This window comes from Heteronotia binoei, chromosome 2, assembly GCF_032191835.1.
Source record: "Heteronotia binoei isolate CCM8104 ecotype False Entrance Well chromosome 2, APGP_CSIRO_Hbin_v1, whole genome shotgun sequence".
Classification (NCBI taxonomy): domain Eukaryota; kingdom Metazoa; phylum Chordata; class Lepidosauria; order Squamata; family Gekkonidae; genus Heteronotia; species Heteronotia binoei.
Genome location: NC_083224.1, coordinates 146,972,390 through 146,994,207, shown reverse-complemented (window position 1 = coordinate 146,994,207; position 21,818 = coordinate 146,972,390). Strand labels below are relative to the sequence as shown.

The following is a 21,818-nucleotide window of genomic DNA, read 5'->3' as shown; positions in this document are numbered from 1 at the left end:
GCCACATGACTATTTTATGCCCCATGGAACACATCCATAAATATTAATGTTGTAGCCCAGACCTGAGTGGCCCAGGCTAGTCTGATTTCATTGGCTCTCAGAAACTAAGAAGGGTCAGTCCCAGTCAATACTTGGATGGGTGACCACCAAGGAAGTCCAGGGTTACTACACAGAGGCAGGTAATAGTGAACAGTCTTTGAATGTCCCTTGTCTTTAGAACTCTGCCTATGGGATAATCAGTTGCAGCTTGACAGCACTTTCTCCTATCTTTATTATTGTATGTTATTATGACTTTTAGATGACCGGAGTACCTCTGTCTCTCTCCAGCACAGTAGAACCTTGACCAGCTCTTGTGTATCAGGAGAGATGGGAAGAGCTTTCCTTTATGCCGTTATGCTCTCTCCTCAGCATGAGGCATAGCAGGTCAGGCAAGAGGGTGAGATTATGAAGTTGCCCGAAGGAAGACCAGATGGCTGAGAAGAAAGGGAGTAAAACCACTGCTACCCCACCTTGACTAGCCTCCTCTTTTCTTGGATGGCTGCTCAGATGACTTTACTCTCTCCTCTCTGCAATCAACTGTCTCTCATCCTGGCAGTTGCCCTGGTGCTGAGGTGACAGCTGCAAAGAAGGGTCTTGCTTCCATCCTTGGAATGAGGCTCATAGCTTAGGAAAGGCTTATAGCTTATCTGTCTTTGAGTTCCTCCAGCGGCATTTTTTTCAAGATGGGAACCAAGTGCAAACCACAGGTCCTACTTGACAATGACTTTGCTCACTTTCCTGGATTATGGAAGGATAACACATTGACAAAGAGCCACAGGTAACATGTCAAAGAGCCACATGTGGCTCCTGAGCCACTGAATATGGCTGGTTTAGACAGTAATGAGTTGGATCCTATGACTCCCTCCCACTAAACTGGATCCTCTTGTGCTAAGTCTTGTGCCTGACAAAGGCAAAATACATCCTCCAATGGCATCTTTGGATGGAGAAATCTCTTTCTATGGCGCCTATCACTCTATTCCACCAAGTCTTTCTCTTACAGCTTACTAGAAGGAAATTATGGGATGTTTTGGCATGGTTTTCAGATTAATCCTCAATTATTCTTATGGGGACAGTGTTAAAATAATCCACTGTTGTCATCCTATAGTGCAGATTGGGTTTAATGCTTAGAGGCAATGATTTGGTTAAAACAATCTCCAGCACTTTACTAGAAATTCAGTAAGACTTCCTGCTTCCAACATAAAAAGACATACAATCAATGTCTCAACAGTTATTTTTCGTTTCAAGGGAAGGGCAAGGAGAAAGAGCTTCAAATCTTATTGAACCTGTAATGGGAATTATAATCCTCAATATTTTCCCTTCAGTTGTTGTTCAATCAAAATTCCCCTCCATAGTGGGAAAGCATAGCATACCCAGTGCATCTTCCAACATCTTATATATTTCTGGCCCTTAGCTACACTTCAGTACTACAAAGTGAGGCTTGATTAAACTGGTATCCCTGAATAAAGATTATCTGTGAGAATCCAAGACTTGAATATCAAGGCAGAGAAGACTTTGGGATGTTCTCTGAGTAAATATGGTAGAGCTTCTTTTGTGGAAGACATAACCTAAACAAACATGAAAGAATATGGCTGGATGCTAACACCTTAATGAGAGATGGGTTTGTCTTTAATTGCTTTTGCAGTGCATCCTGTGCTATTTCCAAGGATACTTTAACCCCCAGTAGCCACTTTTTCAAGACAGCAGTGGGAAGGCAGATTTGATGGGATCCAGGGTGCTGTGATAGCAATGACCCAGCCAAAGTTCTTTTAAAATCTCACTGTCTTTCTTTCTTTCTTTCTTTCTTTCTTTCTTTCTTTCTTTCTTTCTTTCTTTCTTTCTTTCTTTCTTTCTTTCTTTCTTTCTTTCTCTCTCTCTTTCTCTCTCTCTTTCTTTCTCTCTTTCTTTCTCTCTTTCTTTCTCTCTTTCTCTCTTTCTCTCTTTCTCTCTCTCTCTTTCTCTTTCTCTCTCTCTCTCTTTCTTTTTCTTTCTTTCTTTCTTTCTTTCTTTCTTTCTTTCTTTCTTTCTTTCTTTCTTTCTTTCTTTCTTTCTTTCTTTTCTTCATGCTTGATAATCATTTCTCTCCTTTGGAGAAGCATGTAGTGCCTGGATAGCATCTGAATCACACACTATTTAAAAGATGCATATTGTAAGGAAGCTGATTAAAAACATGTATTGTGACCTGTAGGAGATGCTGGCAGCAGCCAGGTCGGTCAGACCTAATCTTTATGTGATAGCTGAACTCTTCACGGGGAGTGAGTATATTGACAATGTCTTTGTCAATCGCCTTGGAATTACCAGTCTGATTAGAGGTACCAAAAATGCCAAAGTCATGCTTGGAAGGATTGATGTGGGATTGCTGTGTATGAGTCAATCTCTTAATATCAAACTAATTTTGTGTTTTTATTTATCCTTTTCTTGTCTGCAAATACCTTCCCTTCCCTCATCACATACACTTTTGTTTTCCCCTTTTTCTTTCATTTTGTCTCTAAATTCCTGGTTTTGTGCTAACTTTCATGCATTTTCTTAACTTACTGTGTTTGATTCTTAATGCTTTGGCCTTTTCTTTTCCTTTTTTGCTGCGTGGCATTTTCCTTGCTGTCCAAATCCATGCCTAGCCTTGTGCCCCTTCTTTTCTTCTGTTCTGCCTTTTTCCTGTCTGTGGCTTCTTTGGCTGTGCTTTTCGCAGTATATGCTGGACACGGCTAGAAAATTGCGGCCCAATTTATATGTAGTGGCTGAACTGTTCACAGGAAGTGAGGAGCTGGATAATGTCTTTGTGAATAAGCTGGGCATTAGCTCTTTAATAAGAGGTAGGCTTGCTGTGAGTTGCTCTACTTTGTTCATTGAGATTGTGCATGAAGGAAATGAATCGGCAAAATATTGATTTTGTATCACTTGCAAATATTTAACAATGCATTCCAGTTTTATAACTTATTTTATAGTAATCAGTGCATTGTGGTCTACATTAGGAAAGTATTGCAAATAGTGCAAATAGTGGTGATAGCTGCAACTTCATTCATGCAACCCAGTCATATAAAGACATCCATCTCCTTTTGCTGATGGAGATATAACACAGTCTGCCATTAAGCATGGTTATCAGAATAGGGGTGACCATGTGGTTCCTTCACTCTGAAACACAAATTTCCCCCTGGCTTTCCCCTGCTTGCATTAACCATGTTTAAGGGTTATAATGACACTGACCTTAATCATGGTTACCTAAGTTCCTTCATAACTAAAAGCAAAACACTGATTAAGAAGGAAACTGGTTAACACAGAACTGTTATTAAAATCTGTACATATATGACCCTTAACCATCATTAAAATAGGATGAGATGGGAGGTGGCATATCACTGATCTCCTAACCAAAGCTAAGCAACTGGCCAGTTTCCATCTACATTAGTCCTTTGTGGACTAGCTGAATTTTTGTTCTCATTATGCCCCCTTTAAAAACCCCACACATTAATTGGTGTCCTTGAACAAGTGGTCCCCATGGCTGTAGCTATCACCAGAGGTCAATGGCTGGAGAGAATTTTTTCCCACTAATGTTTTAAGTGACTATATTAGTTGCATGTTTGCTCACTTGGAATGCTTGAATGATTCTTCATGTTCATGGCAGGTATTAATGCAGGTCTTGTTCTGTAGAGGCAATGAGTGCATACAACAGTCATGAAGAAGGAAGATTAGTTTACCGCTTTGGAGGAGAGCCAGTTGGGTCTTTTGTGCAGCCACGTTTGAGGCCTTTGATGCCAGCCATAGCTCATGCACTGTTTATGGATATTACTCATGATAATGAATGTCCAATTCAGGTAAGCAATGGGAATGGATTGTAACTGTTCAGTATAGGCTTTATTATGAAACAAAGTTTAGTGTAAATACATTTTAAGTAATGATAATTTTAATGCCTATTTTGAATTGTAACTTATTAATGATCGCTGCTGAGTGCCTCTTTTAAGATGTGTTTAATTTTACTGCTGCTGCACTTTAAAAAATCTCTGCTTCCAGCAGCTAAAATGTTATAGAAAGCACTCATTCTAGAGTAGCTATGAGTGACCTTTGATACTTTTTAATGGAGGGACTGTGACATTTGAGCCTCTATTTACACTCCAAAGTGGTACAATACAAACAGTCCTTTACCATAATACTTGCTGGTTGTGGGAACAAGCCTTATCTGGACTTCTATACTGTGTCTGTGATCTCCCACAAGAAGCTTAGCCATAAGACATTCACATACACATATACACATGCATGTCCTAAGGTGTCCAGTTATGCAAAGCTGAGCCAAGAGACTACAGCTTCATTCATGACAAAACCATGGCTGTAGCCTGATCAAACCATGGTTAGTTGAGATAGCCAGTGCAATAAACTGGGGTGTTCGACAGGACTTCAGCTAGGCTTTGGACTTAGCTAGCAATATCTCAGTTTACAAACCACAGTTTGGTGGGGTAGCACCATTTCACAAGGTCACTTGGCTACAGCGAGAGTACAGGAAGAATGCCCATACTGCTGGGAGATGGGAGATGTGGACAACCAAGGGAATACACACAAATGAGACTTAAGTTTGCACAAGCTATGGTTCAAACATACCAACTTTGATCTTGACATCTGAATGTAATTACTTTCAGAAGCTAATCCAACTGTATTCAATAGGGCTTACACCCAGGTGAGAGTGTGCAGAATTGCATTCTTACAGTACAGTACTGAGCAGAGTTGCATTCTCTGAGCCCATTGACTTCAATAACCTAGTAGAATAGCTCTGTTTAGGCTTACACTGTTGGTGTCCCTTATATACTGCTTCAAGTATAAAGCCAGGCTTTTTACCATCTGTATCAATAAAAATATACTGCAGTAGATTATGAACTTGTACCTGACAAGTATAAGTATGGCATATGTCTTTCGAACCTCAGTATTTTCTGTATATGATATGATATTACCTGAATAAAGAAAACTAGATGCTAGACTTGAGTAAATTTCTTTTCACTGCTTATTGCTAGCATCGATCTGCTTATGATGCCCTTCCCAGCTCCATGATTGTTTCCATGGCATCCTGTGCTACAGGGAGCACTAGAGGCTATGATGAACTGGTGCCACATCAGGTATGTATATTATCATTAATGGATTTTATAGGCTTTATAAATACAGTTGCTATGCTATTCTAAGTACCCAGCTTACTGGGGGGGAAATGTAGATGACTGGAGAAGGCAATGGCAAACCATCCCATAAAAAGTCTGCTGTGAAAATGTTGTGAAAGCAACGTCACCCCAGAGTCGGAAACAACTGGTGCTTGCACAGGGGACCTTTCCTTTCCTATGCTATTGGAGCATGTATGTCACAATCTAAGAAGCAGCTTGTGGGTTGCCTTCCAGTACAAAGAGATTGTACCAATAAATTGCATTAATTTATTTTCTTAATCCTTAAATGTTGATAACTGAAGCTTTTGCAAAATTTGTCATACAACTTTTTTAATAATTGAAAGGTTGCTAAATAGCTACTTATTTCAATTTGCAGATTTCTGTGGTTTCTGAAGAGCGATTTTATGCCAAGTGGAATCCAGCAGCAGTGCCCTCGACAGCTGGGGAAGTTAATTTTAAGACAGGGATTATAGCAGGAAGGCTGGCGATCAACAGATTGCACCAAGAGCTGGGAGCTAAAGGTTTTATTCAGGCAAGAAGGCACCAGCTCCAGAGGCTGTTGATGTGGGATGGTTGCCAGGTCCCTGAGTGCCCAGGGAGGAGGTTTAAGGAAGCTGGAGACAACCTTTAGAGAAAGCCACCCTGTTCACCACCCTATTCTGAAATGAAAAAGATGCTACATTGGTTTATGAACCTCCAGTCCATTGTGATACTTGGCTCACTTGATTGAGTCATCTGCACAAATACTTTCCCCCCTTTCCATTCCTTTTGCCCCTTGCTGGTTAAAATAATGCATGGTTGGTCTCTTGTCCAGGCTCCCCAAAACCTTCAAACATACTTAACACACTCTAGGCCAGAGTTTTGATATGGTGGCTTTTCTACTAATCTAAAACATCTCTCTCTGTTCTTCAAAAAAATCACTTTTAGGTATTTGTAGATCAAGTTGATGAGGATATTGTGGCTGTGACAAGACACTGCCCTAACACACACCAGTCTGTCGTAGCTGTTTCCCGGACAGCTTTCAGAAATCCCAAAACTTCCTTTTATAGCCAAGAAGTTCCCCAGATGTGCATTCCAGGTAATAATGACTACCCTTCAAGGCTAATATTTTATTATGGCCACTACTATTATATATACTGTTGTGCTTATGTTTGAGGATAGCACTTCATGCATTTGATGAAGTAGAGTCCAATCTATAAAAGTATATGCCACAAATGCTTAACTTTTTATGAACTAACATGAAACTAGCTAGCCTGAGCAAGTTTTGCATTTTAAAGTTCTTAAAATTTAGAATTAAAGCTTTTTCCTAGCTTACTTTGTAACTGTTAATAGTTCTGAAGCAGAATTTTCTGTTTGTCTTCCACTAGTTGGAGAAATCTGCTAAGTTTCTTGCATTGTGTCTGTCACATATTGAATTGCTGTGTGTGACAGATGCTTGGTGAACTGCTGCACATGAACAGCTCACCACTATTAGTTTTCTTCCTCATTCAGCTTCTCTTTTTAGCTTGGGGGGCATAATGATACTTATTAAATTCTATGGAACAAAGTAAATGTGTTGCATTTGGCATGCTGTGGGGTGAAAGGGGGAAAACTTCACCCTCAACAAGAAACACCAGGACATTCAGCTTTCTGCTGCCACATTGGACCTCAATATACCTTCTTTTTCTCACATTGACTTGAGGGAAAGTAGACAATTGTGGTATGGAGGCCCTGTGGTGTGGTGGTTAGAATGCTAGACTAGGCTCAGGGGGCCTGGGATATGGAAGTTCACTCAGCCTAATCTACCTCAAAGAATGGGTGAAAAGAAGAAGGGAATGATACTGAAAGCAACTTTGGATCCTCACTAGGAAGAAAAGTGGAGTTTAAATATCTAAATGAATAAAACCATGCCCTTGTTCACAGTATCATTTTACCTATTTTCCTGTAAAATTGTGCTTCCACTGGGAACTTCTCTCAGAGTGGTAATGCACTAGCCATAATGATAGCTGTTTTGATAAATAAGATTTCATAGGTCATTCTCTTTTACCTTCTCTAGGCAGAATTGAAGAGGTGGTTCTTGAAGCTAGAACTGTTGAAAGAAATGCTGGCCCATATAAGAAAGATGAGCACTCAATCAATGGATTGCCTGATTATACAGTAGAGCTTCGAGAACACATCCAGGTAGTTGAAGCCTGCCTTTCTTTCTTTTGATTTCCTACTAAATGAAGCTTTAGGATTGAAGTGGTTTACTGAATTATGTTTTCTTTTTCTTCTTGACAGCTCAAAGAAAGCAAAATCATAAAGCAAGCTTCAGTTACTACAAAAGGTCCCAACGAATTTGTTCAAGAAATAGAATTTGAACAATTAACTCCAGGCAGTGTGATTATATTTAGGTAAAATATGACTACTATTTTATGTGTACAGAATGGTTAGTTGGCTGACTTACATTGAGGTTACTTGAAGTCAGTGGAAGGGTGTAACTCTGGTTAGGACTGCACTCTTAGCTTCCAATCTTTTGTTGGGTGTGCCCAGATTAACACCTTTTTTTTTTTGGGTTACTGTTAGAGTCAGTCTTGATCCAAAGGCACAAGAGTCTGTGGGAGTACTACGCAGTCACCTGGTCCAGTTCAGTCCTCACTTTAAATCAGGAAGTCTTCCAGATGATAATTCAGAACCTATACTCAAAACACCCTTCTCAGTGTAAGTATGTCTCTTGTGAGGCACAGAGGGAGTAACAGTAAATTACAGACAAGATTAATTAAAGTATTAGACTATCTGTGCAGTCTTGCTTCCTTCTTTCCCTCACTGCTTCTCCTGTTCTCTTTCCCCACTCTCCAATTCTGCAGTCAGCAGTTGTGAAGATTAATAACCTAATAGTCTCTTCACTGGTTTCATCAAGTAGCAGTATATAAATTGTCAGTTTCTATCATGAGCAGTTTGTTTAGATGTGTGGGTTTACAACTGCAGAGTACTGTGAGGAACAGAAATTGGCAAATAAGTCACTTTAAGTAATGGAGTCACAGGAATATTGTGTTATTTTCTCATTTGTAGGGGTTCACGTTTTGTAATACAGTAATTTAAAAATATGTATCTAGGAAAGAAGGATTTTTAAAGAGTAGTAAATGTAACACTGAAGTGGAATGAGTACACATTTGCATTGAAATCATATGTAGGTTCTTAAATGCTGGTTAACTTCAGAATATTAAGCGCTGACTGAAATTGGTGATGACTATATCAAAGGAAGGGGTTGGCTTGTTCAAGGGCTCTGAAGCATCTCTGCATTTGGAATCTATTTTGTTGGATTTTGGATCATTCCATGGAAGGAGCTGATGGCCACAAATCTTTCATGCTTTTCCCTTTTGCCCAGAAGCTGTTTCCAACTCTGGGAAAGTTTATTCCTCAAGTTGTGAAAGCCATGTGGGTAGAGGCTGCAGTGAGGAGGAGAAAGGAGACAACATTTATCCTTTCTGCCTCATCCATCAGTGGAAGAGACATTAAGGGCCAATTCTTTTCTCCCTGCCCCTCCCCCACTGCTTTCTGACCAAGGTGACTACTATTCTATGGGGGTCCTGAGATCCTGGGGAATGTCTCTGGGGGGTGGGGAGAAACTGGGGGAGATCAGCAGCCATCAGTGCCTTCCGCTGACAGTTTGCAGGAACCAACCCACTAGATTACAGTCTCTATTTCACCTAGCAACTAAATTGGTTGGCTGAATTTTTCCTTTAATCAGAAGAGTCCAGAACAGCTGGTTGTGCTGCTAGCCCTGTCAAATGCTTGTGTACTGTCCATTGCTAGGTGTTCGTCATGTCAAGAGGCGGTGCTTAATTATGGGCTTGATTTTATACCAAAACACAGATTTAAGATCTTAATACTATATGACCCTCCCCCCCCCCAAAAAAAATCATTGTTTTTGAAAAGAAAATGGTCAAAAAATGTTCAACATAATTTCTGACTCTCTTTCTCAGCATCGCATCAAAATTAACATTGGCAGACCTGAATCAAGTATTATATCGGTGTGATGCTGAAGAACAAGAGGACGGTGGGGGATGCTATGACATACCAAACTGGACTCCCCTAAAATATGCAGGCCTCCAAGGTAAAAATTAATGTGTACTACTTCTTTTGTTTCAAACTAAGATATGATCTAATATTTTCTAAGGGAGGGAAGGCAGCATGGTATAGCCTGATCTCGTCAGATCTCAGAAGCTGAGCGGGGTCAGTACTTGGGAGACCATCAAGGAAGCTCTGCAGAGAAAGGCTATGGCAAACCACCTCTGCTTTTCACTTGCCTTGAAAGCCCCTTGTAACTTGATGGCACTTTACACACACTGTTTCCTGGGTCCTGGTATAAACGTTGTCCAGCAGCTCACTATTCCAGTGGCTCAGTAACATCCCCATCCTCTTCAGTGAACTCCCCAAGCATCAGCTTTTCCTTTGTATTGCATTCTATATACTCCCTCCAGGATAATGAAATAAGTACAAAATCTATTTCAATAAACCAGACAAGGAGATGCCCAGAAAACAAGTCCTAGCAGTCAGTGCAATCCTGAATGGAGTCATGCCCTTCTAAGTTTGTTGATTTCACTGGATTTAAAAGGATATAACTCCTTTTAGGATTGCAGGGAGCATGTCTCATTTCACAGAGTATTTTGAAAACTGTGTTTTGGAACCAGTTGAGATGACATGACCATCATGCAGGTTTAGGGTGCATAATGGAAGTGCATATTAGACATTTCACAGATTTGGTGTTAGCAAGAGCAGTAAAGGGAAAAGCTGGGTTTTTTAAAGCCTATGTATGTTCTAACTTCCCTTGAACTAAACCACTGTCGACTGAGATTTCTGATACTTGTTTGTTTTTTTATTTTGTTTTAAAATACCTCCCCCCACCCCCATTACTGTTGTCTTTTTGTTTGCTGTTGGAATTCTGATCTTCTGTTTGTGGTAGTCTCATGACCTGTAATGCAGAACCATGTTTCAATGGACTTTCAGGATTAATGTCTGTGATGGCTGACATACGACCAAAGAATGATTTGGGACACCCTTTTTGTGGTAACTTGAGATCTGGAGACTGGATGATTGACTATGTCAGTGACCGGCTCATTTCCCGGGCTGAACCCTGTGCTGAAGTAAGTTACATGGTAATTTTGAACATAATATTCAGTGCTTTATTTCAGTGACATTTTTAAAATCATTTCTACCAGTTTTGCTTCTCTGAAATAACAGGTTGGCAAGTGGTTGAAAGCAATGTTTATCTACTTGAAGCAAATTCCTCGTTACCTCATTCCGTGTTACTTTGATGCCATACTAGTTGGTGCATATACAACACTACTTGATGTAGCTTGGAAGCAGATGTCAAGGTATGTTTTGAGTACAGTTGCAGAAAGGGTGATCCATATTATAGATGTCTTATGCACATACAATATAGATTTGTAATATTTGTTATATTTTTTTCTAAAAATATACAGGACATATTATCGTAGACTGTATGATGCTACATAAGTCCATCTGTAATTCAGACACCTCTGGGGTGATTGATACTTGTATGATCAATACATGTATGTTCATCATGTGGTGTCTCATTCCTTAATAACTCTCACCTATGTTTGTAAGTTGTCTCCAAAAATATTGATCAATTACCACCAAAATATTTTGGTTAAAGGCAAAAATAACTTCCCTTATACTGCAAAACACAATGCCATTGATAAGGAAATCTCAACAGGAAACATAATAAGCCCAGAATTTCAGTTTGGATATCCTGACAGAGAACCTTCCAGGCCCACCTAATATTTCCTGGAGCAGAACCAAGTTGTTCCAGCCATTTCTGAACCTGTATTTATAGCTGATCTATCATTAAACCATAATAGAAGGGATTTCTTATTTCTCCATGACATTTGGCTTTTTAAATCTGTAGTTTATGTTAACAAAAAAAACTAAGGGAGGGAACAGGATAATGTATTAATTTTATGATCTTGATGATTCCTGAGATTCCAGCATTTTCAGACATGTTAAAAGCTGCAGATGATCCAGAACAGATGTATTGCTTATTTGAAATTTGAAGAGGAATAAGTTCATAGCCTTGAAATAAATAGCACTGCTTTAATTACAGCTTTGTTCAGAATGGATCAACCTTTGTTAAACATCTTTCCTTGGGTTCAGTCCAGATGTGTGGAATAGGAAAATATCCTTCTTTGCCACCTCTGTCTCCTGCCATTCAAGATGTTCCCTACAGGCTGAATGAAATTACAAAAGAAAGAGAACAATGCTGTGTTTCTTTAGCAGCTGGTGAGTAAAAATGCAGTCCCTTCCCATTGATTAAAAAATTTAATAAAATGAATATGAACATTTTGATCCTGTTGCAGGCAGCAGACGTGAGGCTTTTGATATTCCATAGAGCTACAGGCAATCTGTGGGTATAAAATATGAACAACATAAATGTGGCTAAAATGTATGGGTGGGAAAGAAATTAAACCTGGGTTCATTCCTGGATATGTGTCCTGTAATTACCCATCTCCTACTGAGACACTGGGTTGAATCCGGCCAGCTTTTCTCTCAGTGAAAAAGGGAGGGAGGGCTCCCCTTTTAACCACCCAGAAGGCTATTTTCTGATAATCCATGTTATCCAGAGTTTTCTCGATGAGAAAATCTATAATGGTGGATCAGCCTGGGTTATTCATCTGTAATTACCCATCTCCTACTGAGAAGTAAAGAGTAACAGTGGCAGTCCTGAATCTCTTGAAGACAGCCCTTGGAGCTATACTCTGTATGAAAACCTGTATTGTGTTGGTCTCTGCAGAGTTTTGCTGCAGCTTTTACGATGAGTATTCTATTAGCAAATGAAAATGGAAGCTCTTGAACTTCACTCTTTTGTTGCTTTGGGGGTTTTTTGCAATCAGAATAACTAACAGAGCAATAGGAAAAGCAGTTTTTTAGACTAGATTTTGTATAACAGCATGGTGTAATTTTCAATTTGTGTGTGTTCTCTATCTATCTATCATCTCCTGAATTATTTTTTTTAAATCACATTTTATTTGATCTTTCTTGAGTTTCTGGCTTCAAGTTTCTTAAAATATTTACCCTGAACTGCTTGTCATTGATTGTTTCTTTCTTTAGTCCTCTTCCAGTTTGCTTTCCTTAGCTCTTTCTTGGATGCTGTGTTCCATGCTAATGAAATTCTGTTGCTATAACATCTGGTTTCTAAGCAACCATCCACTCTTCTCTGCTGAGTGAATTTTCTGCTTTTAAAACATGCTTTCCTGGGTGTGAGAAACAAGACATTCATACACATCTCAAATTCTATGGAAATTCCTTGAATATATGTACAGTTAACAGTATGTTCCACTCGTGCATTGATGATGATCTGTAATGGTGATGAGATGGTAAAACAATCTTTACGCAAAAAAAAAAACCCATATAAAAACCTTCAACTATTCAAATGCCTAAGTTTTTTTTAGTACACCTAAAGTATAAATACTTTCCAAAGTTGTTCAGATAATCCATGTTATGTAAAATCCAAATGCTTTCCCAAGACCCAAAGAATTGTTACACTTACCGATACCTATTTATTATTCTGGCAGTGGGCTAGGGTCTCGTAAATATTACAAGTGATAATAGATCCTTTTAGACCCTCATAGAGGGCTTTAAACAAGCCCATGGTGCAGAGTGGTAAGCTGCAGTACTGCAGTCCAAGATCTGCTCACAACCTGAGTTCGATCCTGGCAGAAGCTGGGTTCAAGTAGCCGGCTCAAGGTTGACTCAGCCTTCCATCCTTCTGAGGTTCATAAAATGACTACTCAGCTTGCTGGGGGTAAAGTGTGTAGATGACTGGGGAAGGCAATTGCAAACCACCCCATAAAAAGTCTGCTGTGATGTGACATCACCCCATGGGTTGGTAACAACTAAGTGCTTCCACAGGGGATTACCTTTACCTTTTAGAGAACTTTACAAATGGCAGTTCAAAAAGATTACCAGGTGTATATTCAGTGCATTTCTGCATATTCCTTCCCAACCCCTTACCCCCGGACACAAACATTATCAGCTCCATCCACTGTCTACCTTATACATTTATAGCAGTGCACCGATACTTCAGGTAGCAGTAACTGTGTTCCCCTGGTGGAATATGCACAACTAGGCTACAAAAATAGTAGTAGTAATATGAAAGTATCTAGAAAGTGAGCATCCTTCATTCCCAGTTTAGGGCACTAGCAGCAAATAGACTCAGGAAGTTACCATCTAGGTATTCACTTAATAGTATGCATAACAGGTTAGTGCATTGTTCCCAGAGTTTTCCCAGAAGGAATGTTTGGGATAGAAAGCCATAGCAATGTTAAGTATAAATTGCATTGTGATGTAACAGCAGCAACTTGTACCGAGGAATGACATCAGTACGGCAAACTGAGGGTCCATCAATTCCAGGACATTCTTCTTCTGTTGTGCAGGGAGCTGCTTCACAAACTATACCCTTGCAGATTAGTGTCTAGCCACATTTGGTTCAAAGGAAGTGTTAACGAACAGAAGTGCAATAAGAAACAAAGAACTAACCAAAAAGTCCATTTAACCTTATTTGTCCATAAGTGATTTTTATCTTATTGGTTTAATAACAGTGACTGAAAGTTGCCTCCAATAAAGATGTGTATATTTAAACATGGAATACACTTCAAATGTGACTTAGAATAAATTTCTGGTTAGGAGGGAAAATGGATAACAGAATTTTAGGGAGGGTTGAAACCATTGCACTGCAAAGTTGTATGTATGTTATCTCTTACTGTTACAGGTTTGCCTCATTTTTCATCTGGCATTTTTCGCTGCTGGGGAAGGGACACGTTCATTGCCCTGAGAGGTCTGATGTTGGTCACTGGACGGCATTTAGAAGCTAGGTATGACCAAATACATACGTTGCTAGTGGCTGGGTGGCATGACTGTCGACATAAATACAAGCAAATGGAAGAGAAAACTTTGAATGGGTGGGGGGAAATTGGCCTGATTTAAGTGGCTGAGGTCATATATAGATGTTTATGCCAGTACTTCCTTTCCCCTTAATATTTTAATATTCAGGTTTTTTAAAAAAAAGTAGGGTGGGGGCATAAAATAATCCCTTGCATCCTGATTATGTTTCATATTTCACTTGTTATTTAGATCTTTTCTTTTCTTTTTGAACTGAATTGTTTGCTCATGAGAATAAACTCAGATGCAGTTTTATGTAATCATCTGTTTTTCCCTTCCTCCCTTGTTTCAGGAACATAATTTTGGCATTTGCTGGTACCCTGAGACATGGCCTCATTCCCAACTTGCTTGGTCAGGGCACTCATGCAAGGTTTAACTGCCGTGACGCTGTGTGGTGGTGGCTTCAGTGTATTCAGGATTACTGCAAAATTGTTCCAAATGGTACAGAGATTCTCAAGTGTCCTGTATCCAGGATGTATCCTACAGATGACTCTCCTCCTCAGCCAGCAGGCAGACACGTAATTATGATTTTGCCTTCATTTGTTATTTTGCTTGCTTGCTTGTTTGAGTCATGAAGATAAGACTCCTAAGTAGGAATCACCTTGTGCTTTGCTGGTAGGACATGGTGCTCTGTATTGGTTGGCCCATAGAAGGGTAATGGTTGACTCTCTTGAAAGTGAGTTGGATTCACTGTCATGTGGTCCAAACCACTACTGTGATCTTGCATGAAAGGAGACCTCTCATACCTTAGTCTTGAAAAAGCCTGGAGGGGTATTGGTGCAGTTGCATCTGTAAAAGTAAATAAGTCTGGGCTTGGTTTATATATGGATGGGAGACCACCTGAGTTTCCAGTGCAGTGTATATTTAGCTTTCCTGGAGAAAGAATGGGAAACACAACTAATAAACGTGCCTACAAATGTTAAAATGCAATACCTCTCCATCCCCTGCAAAAAAAAAAAAATCTAACCCACTGCTTTTGTTTCAGTATTTTGTTCTTTGACTAATTTTTGTTGTTCTTGTTGATATGTAAAGATCTGTTTAAAGAGAATGATATATTACTATTGTCATCAGAATATTACTAGCTTGTCAATTTGTTATAATTGGCAGTACACCAAAATTCAAAAACTTTTGACCTGTTTTATAAATTTTTCAGGCAGCTCTATGCTGACTATGATAGTCACCAACTTTTGGCAATTTAAACTTTTAATGAGACTTGTTACTAAGATGTTCATAATTATACCTCCCATTATTGTCTCTTTGTTATGTCTGAATCCATCAAAACTCAGGATCAGCCTCTATATGATGTGATACAGGAAGCTATGCAGAGACACATGCAAGGCATACAGTTCCGAGAGAGGAATGCTGGCCCACAAATAGATAGAAACATGAGAAATGAAGGTACATTATTTTTAGAGAACTTCTAAAAAACAAAGTTCCAGTCCAGCAGGGTGTACTTCTGTGTGTGTTCAGCACTACCAGCAGAAATAAATGGTGTGTTTATTTGAAAGATTTATATACTGTCTCTTTTATGTTGAACCAGTCATTTAATTTTTTTTAAAGTTCATGGTTTTTTTAATCTAACATACAAAAACTAACAATTACCTTGATACTCCAAAAGCAATACCACAGCAGTATATTTTAAAAGCACAGACTGAGTGCACTCCTGAGCAGATACACTCAGAATCCTAGTCAGGGGGCTTACTTCCAGCAAAGTGTTCCTAGGATTGCTCTGAAAGAACCTCACGCATACAAGCCTTGCAGAAAAGACCCATCTTATACAGTCCCTGAAAAGGCAACAAGGGCAGAACATTGTACATCTCCCTGGAAAACCATGCAGTAACCAAACAGGTTCTTTTCAAGAAGGTACAAATCTGTCAAGCAGAGGAACAGATAAAAAGAAACATGCTGGAGACCTAAACCCACTCACTCAGAAAAGGAGAGCTATTCTTCCCAGTTTTAAACATCTTGGAGACTTTAAAGCTTTATGTACCTTTAAAGCTTCATGTACTTTAAATCCGATCTCTTCTGGCAAGAATAGCTTGTGCCCAACAGGAAATCCTAGTTACTTCTACTAAAGTGTACCTTGGGTACTCTTTAAAGTTTATCTGTTGGGTCTATCCATCCCCCTGTTCCTCTCTGTAAAATCAGACTTTCTTGCTTGGTAGGTTTTAATGTGACTGCAGGTGCAGATTTGGAGACTGGCTTTGTCTATGGAGGGAACCGTTTCAATTGTGGCACATGGATGGATAAGATGGGGGAGAGCGATAGAGCTCGCAATAAAGGAATTCCAGCAACCCCAAGGTACAGTGTCATAATTCACAATTCTTGACATCTTAAATTTGTAGTGGAACCTGTAGACAGAGTATGTATACATCAATGTTCTGTTTAGTAGGTTTTCAGAACAATAGTAGCATTAGCCTTTTTTTTTTTAGTAAGAATCTGTATATATTTTCAAAACTGTATTTGTAGCTCAGTGGGAAAACTTGGTAGCCAGAACTGGAACACAGAGGGCGTTTTCACACTCACCTTCAGCCGGCGCTACCCCCCTCTTCACCGCGCAGGATCTGCGTAGATTTCGCACTAAATGCCGCGGAGCAGCCGGAAGAGCCGGAAACTCCCGGCGCAAAAGCCGCTCAAACGTAAACCACCAAAAAGCAGTTTCCGTTTGTGCGGCTTTTGCGACGGGCGTTTCTGGCTCTTCCGGCTGCTCCGCGGCATTTAGTGCGAAATCCGCGCAGATCCTGCGCAGTGAAGAGGGGGGTCGCGCCGGCTGAAGGTGAGTGCGAAAACGCCCACAGTGTAACAGTTTTTGTCAAGTATGTTATATGTACAACTCTAGATGTTAGCCAGGTATATTTTATGGCCAGTTACTGAATTGTGCTTCTTATTCTTAAGTTCTCTTAGTGCTGTGGTTCTGACCTTCTGAAAGTCTTCAACTAATGATAAAAGTAAATGATAAAAGTAGAATTGTGAGCCCCAAGACTATATATATCTACCATTGCACATTTTAAAAATCTCATATGAGCTTGTATTTGAGTTAAAGAATACCTGATTCTCCCCTCTCCTCCATTTTTAGATGTGAATACCATATTTGTACTTGAATTCCTGTATGTGTGAGTGTGTGATCCTGAGAGCTTTTGATTCCTACCTTACTAGGAGATTCAGCTTTGGCTTCCTCTGATTTCAGCAACATTTGTGGTTGGATCCAGCAGATAGTTTCTACTGATGGAAAGCTTGGGCAGTGTTTACCAGTTCACCCTCTTCTTCAACAGACCTCTGACCTGCTCCCCCCCCCACACACATGCATGTACTTGTGTCCCCCAGAGCAGAATTTCAGAGGAGAGGGTTGGTCTACATTGTTGGGGTGAGACAAGGAAGTTTTGCTCTGCTGACAGAAATCCCTTACATCGCAGGAGATTTTTATGAGATGCAAGCCTTTGTGTATTAAGACTACAGTAATGCATTACTGTTTACAACAGCTCCCAACCTGTCATATTTCTGACCCACTGAGGGAATGCCAAATACCCATTTGTCTGTAGTGCCTTTCCTATCTATTTGGGAAATATCTGAGGTCTGCCTAAGCACTGGGGGAGAGGGGAGCAATTCCTGCATCACTAGATCTCTACTTGCGCTCTTCCTCCCCATAAATTCAGAAGCACATAATTGCATCTGAAAACTTTTACTGGGATGAATTATTGAGAATTAAAGCCTTCTATGCTGTTGCATTTAATTCAAGAAGTGATAGGTTGGGGGAGAGAAGCAAAAATAGGAAAACAAAGGGAAACAGCAATGGGGGTGCTCAAAGACCTCTGAGGAGGAGAAAGAGAAGGCAGAGGTGATGAAGAGAGGAAAAAGTAAGCTAACTTGAAATAGTGTGTGCCCTGTAAGATGAAGAAAGAAGGGGATAGTTGAAATTGGAGCAGGGGGAGGGGGATGAAGAAATGGCAGGAAAGTGGTGGTGACCAGTGAGATTGTAGAGTTGGTGTAGGGATGGAATCTGAGGGAGGACAGTCTGAAAGGTGAGATTACATACTTTGTTAGTACAGAGAAAGAGAAGGAAATAAATTCTGAAGGGTGCAGAGCTAAAAAAAAAAGTTTAACAAAGAATGGATGCTGAAGCACTGAGTTAAAATAATAAAGTATTGCATTAAACTATGTGAAGTCCTCCTGAATTAGCAAAAATATTTTTAAAGGTCTCTAAGTGATTAAAGACTCTATGTTGATGGGATGTACCTTGGGAGAGCAAGAGCGTCCTTTTTCTATTGCTGGAACTCTGATGAAAATCTGTTCTTTTCCTCTAGAGATGGCTCTGCTGTGGAAATTGTTGGCCTGTGCAAATCAACAGTTCACTGGTTAAATGAACTGTCAAAGAAAAATATATTTCCTTATTCTGGAGTTACTGTGAAAAGGCATGGTAAGACTATGAAAGTTACTGTGGAGTTACTGTGAAAAGGCATGCTATCTAACTCTGCAACTATAGTAGCAGAACAAGGGAACTAACCAAAGAGATTCTTTATAGAACCCCAAGCATAACTTTCTGAATGTTATGCAATGTTATATTACAGTGACATGCAGACTTCCTAAAACAGTGCAGTCAAATAGCATGATATATTCAATAAATAATGCAATAGGTCACAGGAATTAGAAACAATGCAGAAAAGTATCAGACATGATATGTGTTCAAGGAATGGAATGACAAAAGTAGAAAGTAATGCAGGGTGTTTTCGCACTCACGTTTTACTGGCGCCACGACCCTCCTGACGCCGGCAAATCTGCATGGATTTCGCAACAGAAGCGCCGGCGCTCCCAGAAGCGCCGGCGCTTTCCGTCGCTAAGCCAGCGCAAACGTTTTCCTGCATCTTTGCGATTTCCGTTTGCGCTGGCTTAGCGACGGAAGTAGCCGGCGCTTCTGGGAGCGCCGGAGCTTCTGGTGCGAAAGCCATGCAGATTCGCCGGCGTCAGGATGGTCGTGGCGCCAGTAAAACGTGAGTGCGAAAACGGCCGCAGTTACAGCAAAATAATGTGGGTCAAGATTTCCTCTGTAGTGCTGTACTTCAGAATGTTCAAAAATTTCTTCCTTGTGCATTTTTTTAACAAACATTGAAAACATTTACAAACATTCTGTTTGGTGCTTTGGCTTTTCACCTACTTCTGTTCCTTTTTATGTTAAGTGTCTGTCTCTCAAATGCATATTTTTCTTACTGTAATATGAGTGCTTCACATGAACTTAAATTTCATTAATATGCTGGTGACCTGCAGGTTTGCTGTTGACTTGCAAATGTATACTTAGAAGTAGCCAGGGCTTTCTTTGAGCAGGAACATACAGGAACGCAGTTCTGGCTGGCTTGGTGTCAGGGGGTATGGCCTAATATGCAAATGAGTTATTGCTGAAGCCCTGTGTGAAACAATGGTGGCATCAGAGGTGTGGCCTAATATACAAAAAAGCCCTGGAATCAGAGTTGGACGGGACCTCCGGGGTCATCTAGTCCAGTCTCCTGCACAATGCTGGAAACTCACAAATACCTCCCCCTAAATTCACAGGATCTTCATTGCTGTTGGATGACCATATAGCCTCTATTTAAAAACCTCCAAGGAAGGAGAGCCCACCACCTCCCGAGGAAGCCTGTTCCACTAAGGAATCGCTCTAACAGTCAGAAAGTTCTTCCTGATGTTGAGCCGGAAAATCTTTTGATTTAATTTCGACCCATTGGTTCTGGTCCTACCTTCTGGGGCCACAGAAAACAATTCCACACCATCCTCTATATGACAGCCCTTAAAGTACTTGAAGATGGTGATCATATCACCTCTCAGACGCCTCCTCTCCAAGCTAAACATGCCCAGCTCCTTCAACCTTTCTTGATAGGACTTGGTATCTAGACCCCCTCACCATCTTCATCACCCTCCTCTGGACCCGTCCCAGCTTGTCTACATCCTTAAAATGTGGTGCCCAAAACTGAACACAATACTCCAGGTGAGGTCTTATGAGAGCAAAGTGATACCATCACATCACGTGATCTGGACACTATACTTCTGTTGATACAGCCCAAAATTGCACTTGCCTTTTTAGCCACCACATCACACTGTTGACTCATGTTCAGCATGTGGTCCACTAAGACCCCTAGATCCTTTTCATGCATACTACTGCTAAGACAAGTCTCCCCCATCCTATAACCATGCATTGGATTTTTCCTACTTAAATGCAGAACTTTACATTTCTCCCTATTAAAATTCATTTTATTGGTTTTAGTCCAGTTTTCCAGCTTGTCAAGGTCATCCTGTATCCTGTTTCTGTCTTGTACTGTATTCGCAACCCCTCTCAATTCAGTGTCATCTGCAAATTTAATAATCATTCCCTCTATTCCTTCATCCAAATCATTTAAAAAGATGTTGAACAAAACAGGTCCCAGGACAGATCCTTGAGACACTCCACTTGTCACTCCAAGAGGATGAGGAACCATTCACAAGCACTTTTTGGGTGCAATCTGTCAACCAGTTACAGATCCACCTATTGGTAATAGGATCCAAACCACATTTTACCAACAAGGATAGTATGTGGAACCCTATCAAAAACCTTACTGAAATCAAGATAAACGATGTCTACAGCATTCCCCTGATCCAGCAAGGTAGTCACTTTCTCAAAAATGGAGATCAGGTTAGTTTGACATGACTTGTTCTTGAGAAACCCATGCTGGCTCTTAGTAATCACAGCCATCCTTTCTAAATGTTGCAGGACTGACTGTTTGATTATTTGTTCTAAAACTTTTCCAGGTATAGATGTCACGTTGACAGATCGGTAGTTACCTGGATCTTCCTTTTTCCCCTTCTTGAAGATGGGGACAACATTAGCCTGCCTCCAATCTTCCAGCACCTCTCCTGTTCTCCAAGAATTCTCAAAAATAATAGCCAGAGACTCAGAAATTACATCCGCAAGCTCTTTTAGAACCCTTGGATGCAGTTCATCTGACCCTGAGGACTTAGTTTCATTAAATGAAACTAGTGTTTATGTACTACCCCTATGCTGATCCTAGGTTGGAACTTCATACCTTCATTATATGTTGTGTTTTTGCCATGTTGAGCACTGTTTCCCTCAGAAGAGAAGACTGAGGAGAAGTAGGAATGAGCAGTTCTGCCCTCTCTTCATTACATGTTACAATTTCATTTTCCTGCCATCGCAATGGGCATACCATGTCCTTGCTCTTTTTCTTACTCTGACCATAAGAACCCTTTTTTGTTGTTTTTAGCATCTTTCGCCAGCCTAAGCTCATACTGAGCTTTAGCTTTCCTAACTTTTTCTCTAGCCATAATTTCTGTTCTCTCATAATTTCTATTCTCTCATCTTTGACATGTTAGCTTGTTTGGTTTTTCATATGAATTGAAAAAGTTAGGAATCTTCAGTACCTGGATGACTTCAGGACAGTAGATTTCTTTCTGTCTGTTACACCTTACAGTGCTGTTAGGATTTACGCTGCATGTCCTGAGATCCTAGAGAAAGGGTGCGGATAGTAATTAATAACATTGTCCTGCTCAGGATTTCTGTAGTGTTCAGTCTTGTCTTTGGCTTTGATTATGGTTTGGTTCTGTTCTACTTTTTCATTCTTAAAACTGCAGACAGTCCACTTATCCTTCATTTTCTGCTAGGAAGACAAGAGTTCCTAAGGATATGTTGCAATCAAGAGCAAAACTAGCATAGCTGTATATTTTTATTTTATTTTTATTTAGATTATTTATATT

General features: G+C 40.1%; 1 protein-coding gene across 1 annotated transcript in view; it reads left to right on the top strand.

Moving 5' to 3' along the window:
• AGL (amylo-alpha-1, 6-glucosidase, 4-alpha-glucanotransferase) overlaps nucleotides 1-21,818 on the top strand; it is a 62,583-nt gene that overhangs the window by 28,906 nt on the left and 11,859 nt on the right. The window contains exons 13-29 of the mRNA XM_060232200.1: nucleotides 2,726-2,849; nucleotides 3,682-3,845; nucleotides 5,031-5,132; nucleotides 5,545-5,700; nucleotides 6,096-6,246; nucleotides 7,204-7,328; nucleotides 7,428-7,540; nucleotides 7,713-7,847; nucleotides 9,113-9,243; nucleotides 10,137-10,273; nucleotides 10,371-10,504; nucleotides 11,254-11,429; nucleotides 13,918-14,020; nucleotides 14,380-14,605; nucleotides 15,374-15,485; nucleotides 16,253-16,388; nucleotides 18,389-18,501. Coding sequence (XP_060088183.1) covers nucleotides 2,726-2,849; nucleotides 3,682-3,845; nucleotides 5,031-5,132; nucleotides 5,545-5,700; nucleotides 6,096-6,246; nucleotides 7,204-7,328; nucleotides 7,428-7,540; nucleotides 7,713-7,847; nucleotides 9,113-9,243; nucleotides 10,137-10,273; nucleotides 10,371-10,504; nucleotides 11,254-11,429; nucleotides 13,918-14,020; nucleotides 14,380-14,605; nucleotides 15,374-15,485; nucleotides 16,253-16,388; nucleotides 18,389-18,501 — 2,338 coding nt within the window. The remainder of the gene's footprint in view (nucleotides 1-2,725; nucleotides 2,850-3,681; nucleotides 3,846-5,030; nucleotides 5,133-5,544; nucleotides 5,701-6,095; nucleotides 6,247-7,203; nucleotides 7,329-7,427; nucleotides 7,541-7,712; nucleotides 7,848-9,112; nucleotides 9,244-10,136; nucleotides 10,274-10,370; nucleotides 10,505-11,253; nucleotides 11,430-13,917; nucleotides 14,021-14,379; nucleotides 14,606-15,373; nucleotides 15,486-16,252; nucleotides 16,389-18,388; nucleotides 18,502-21,818) is intronic.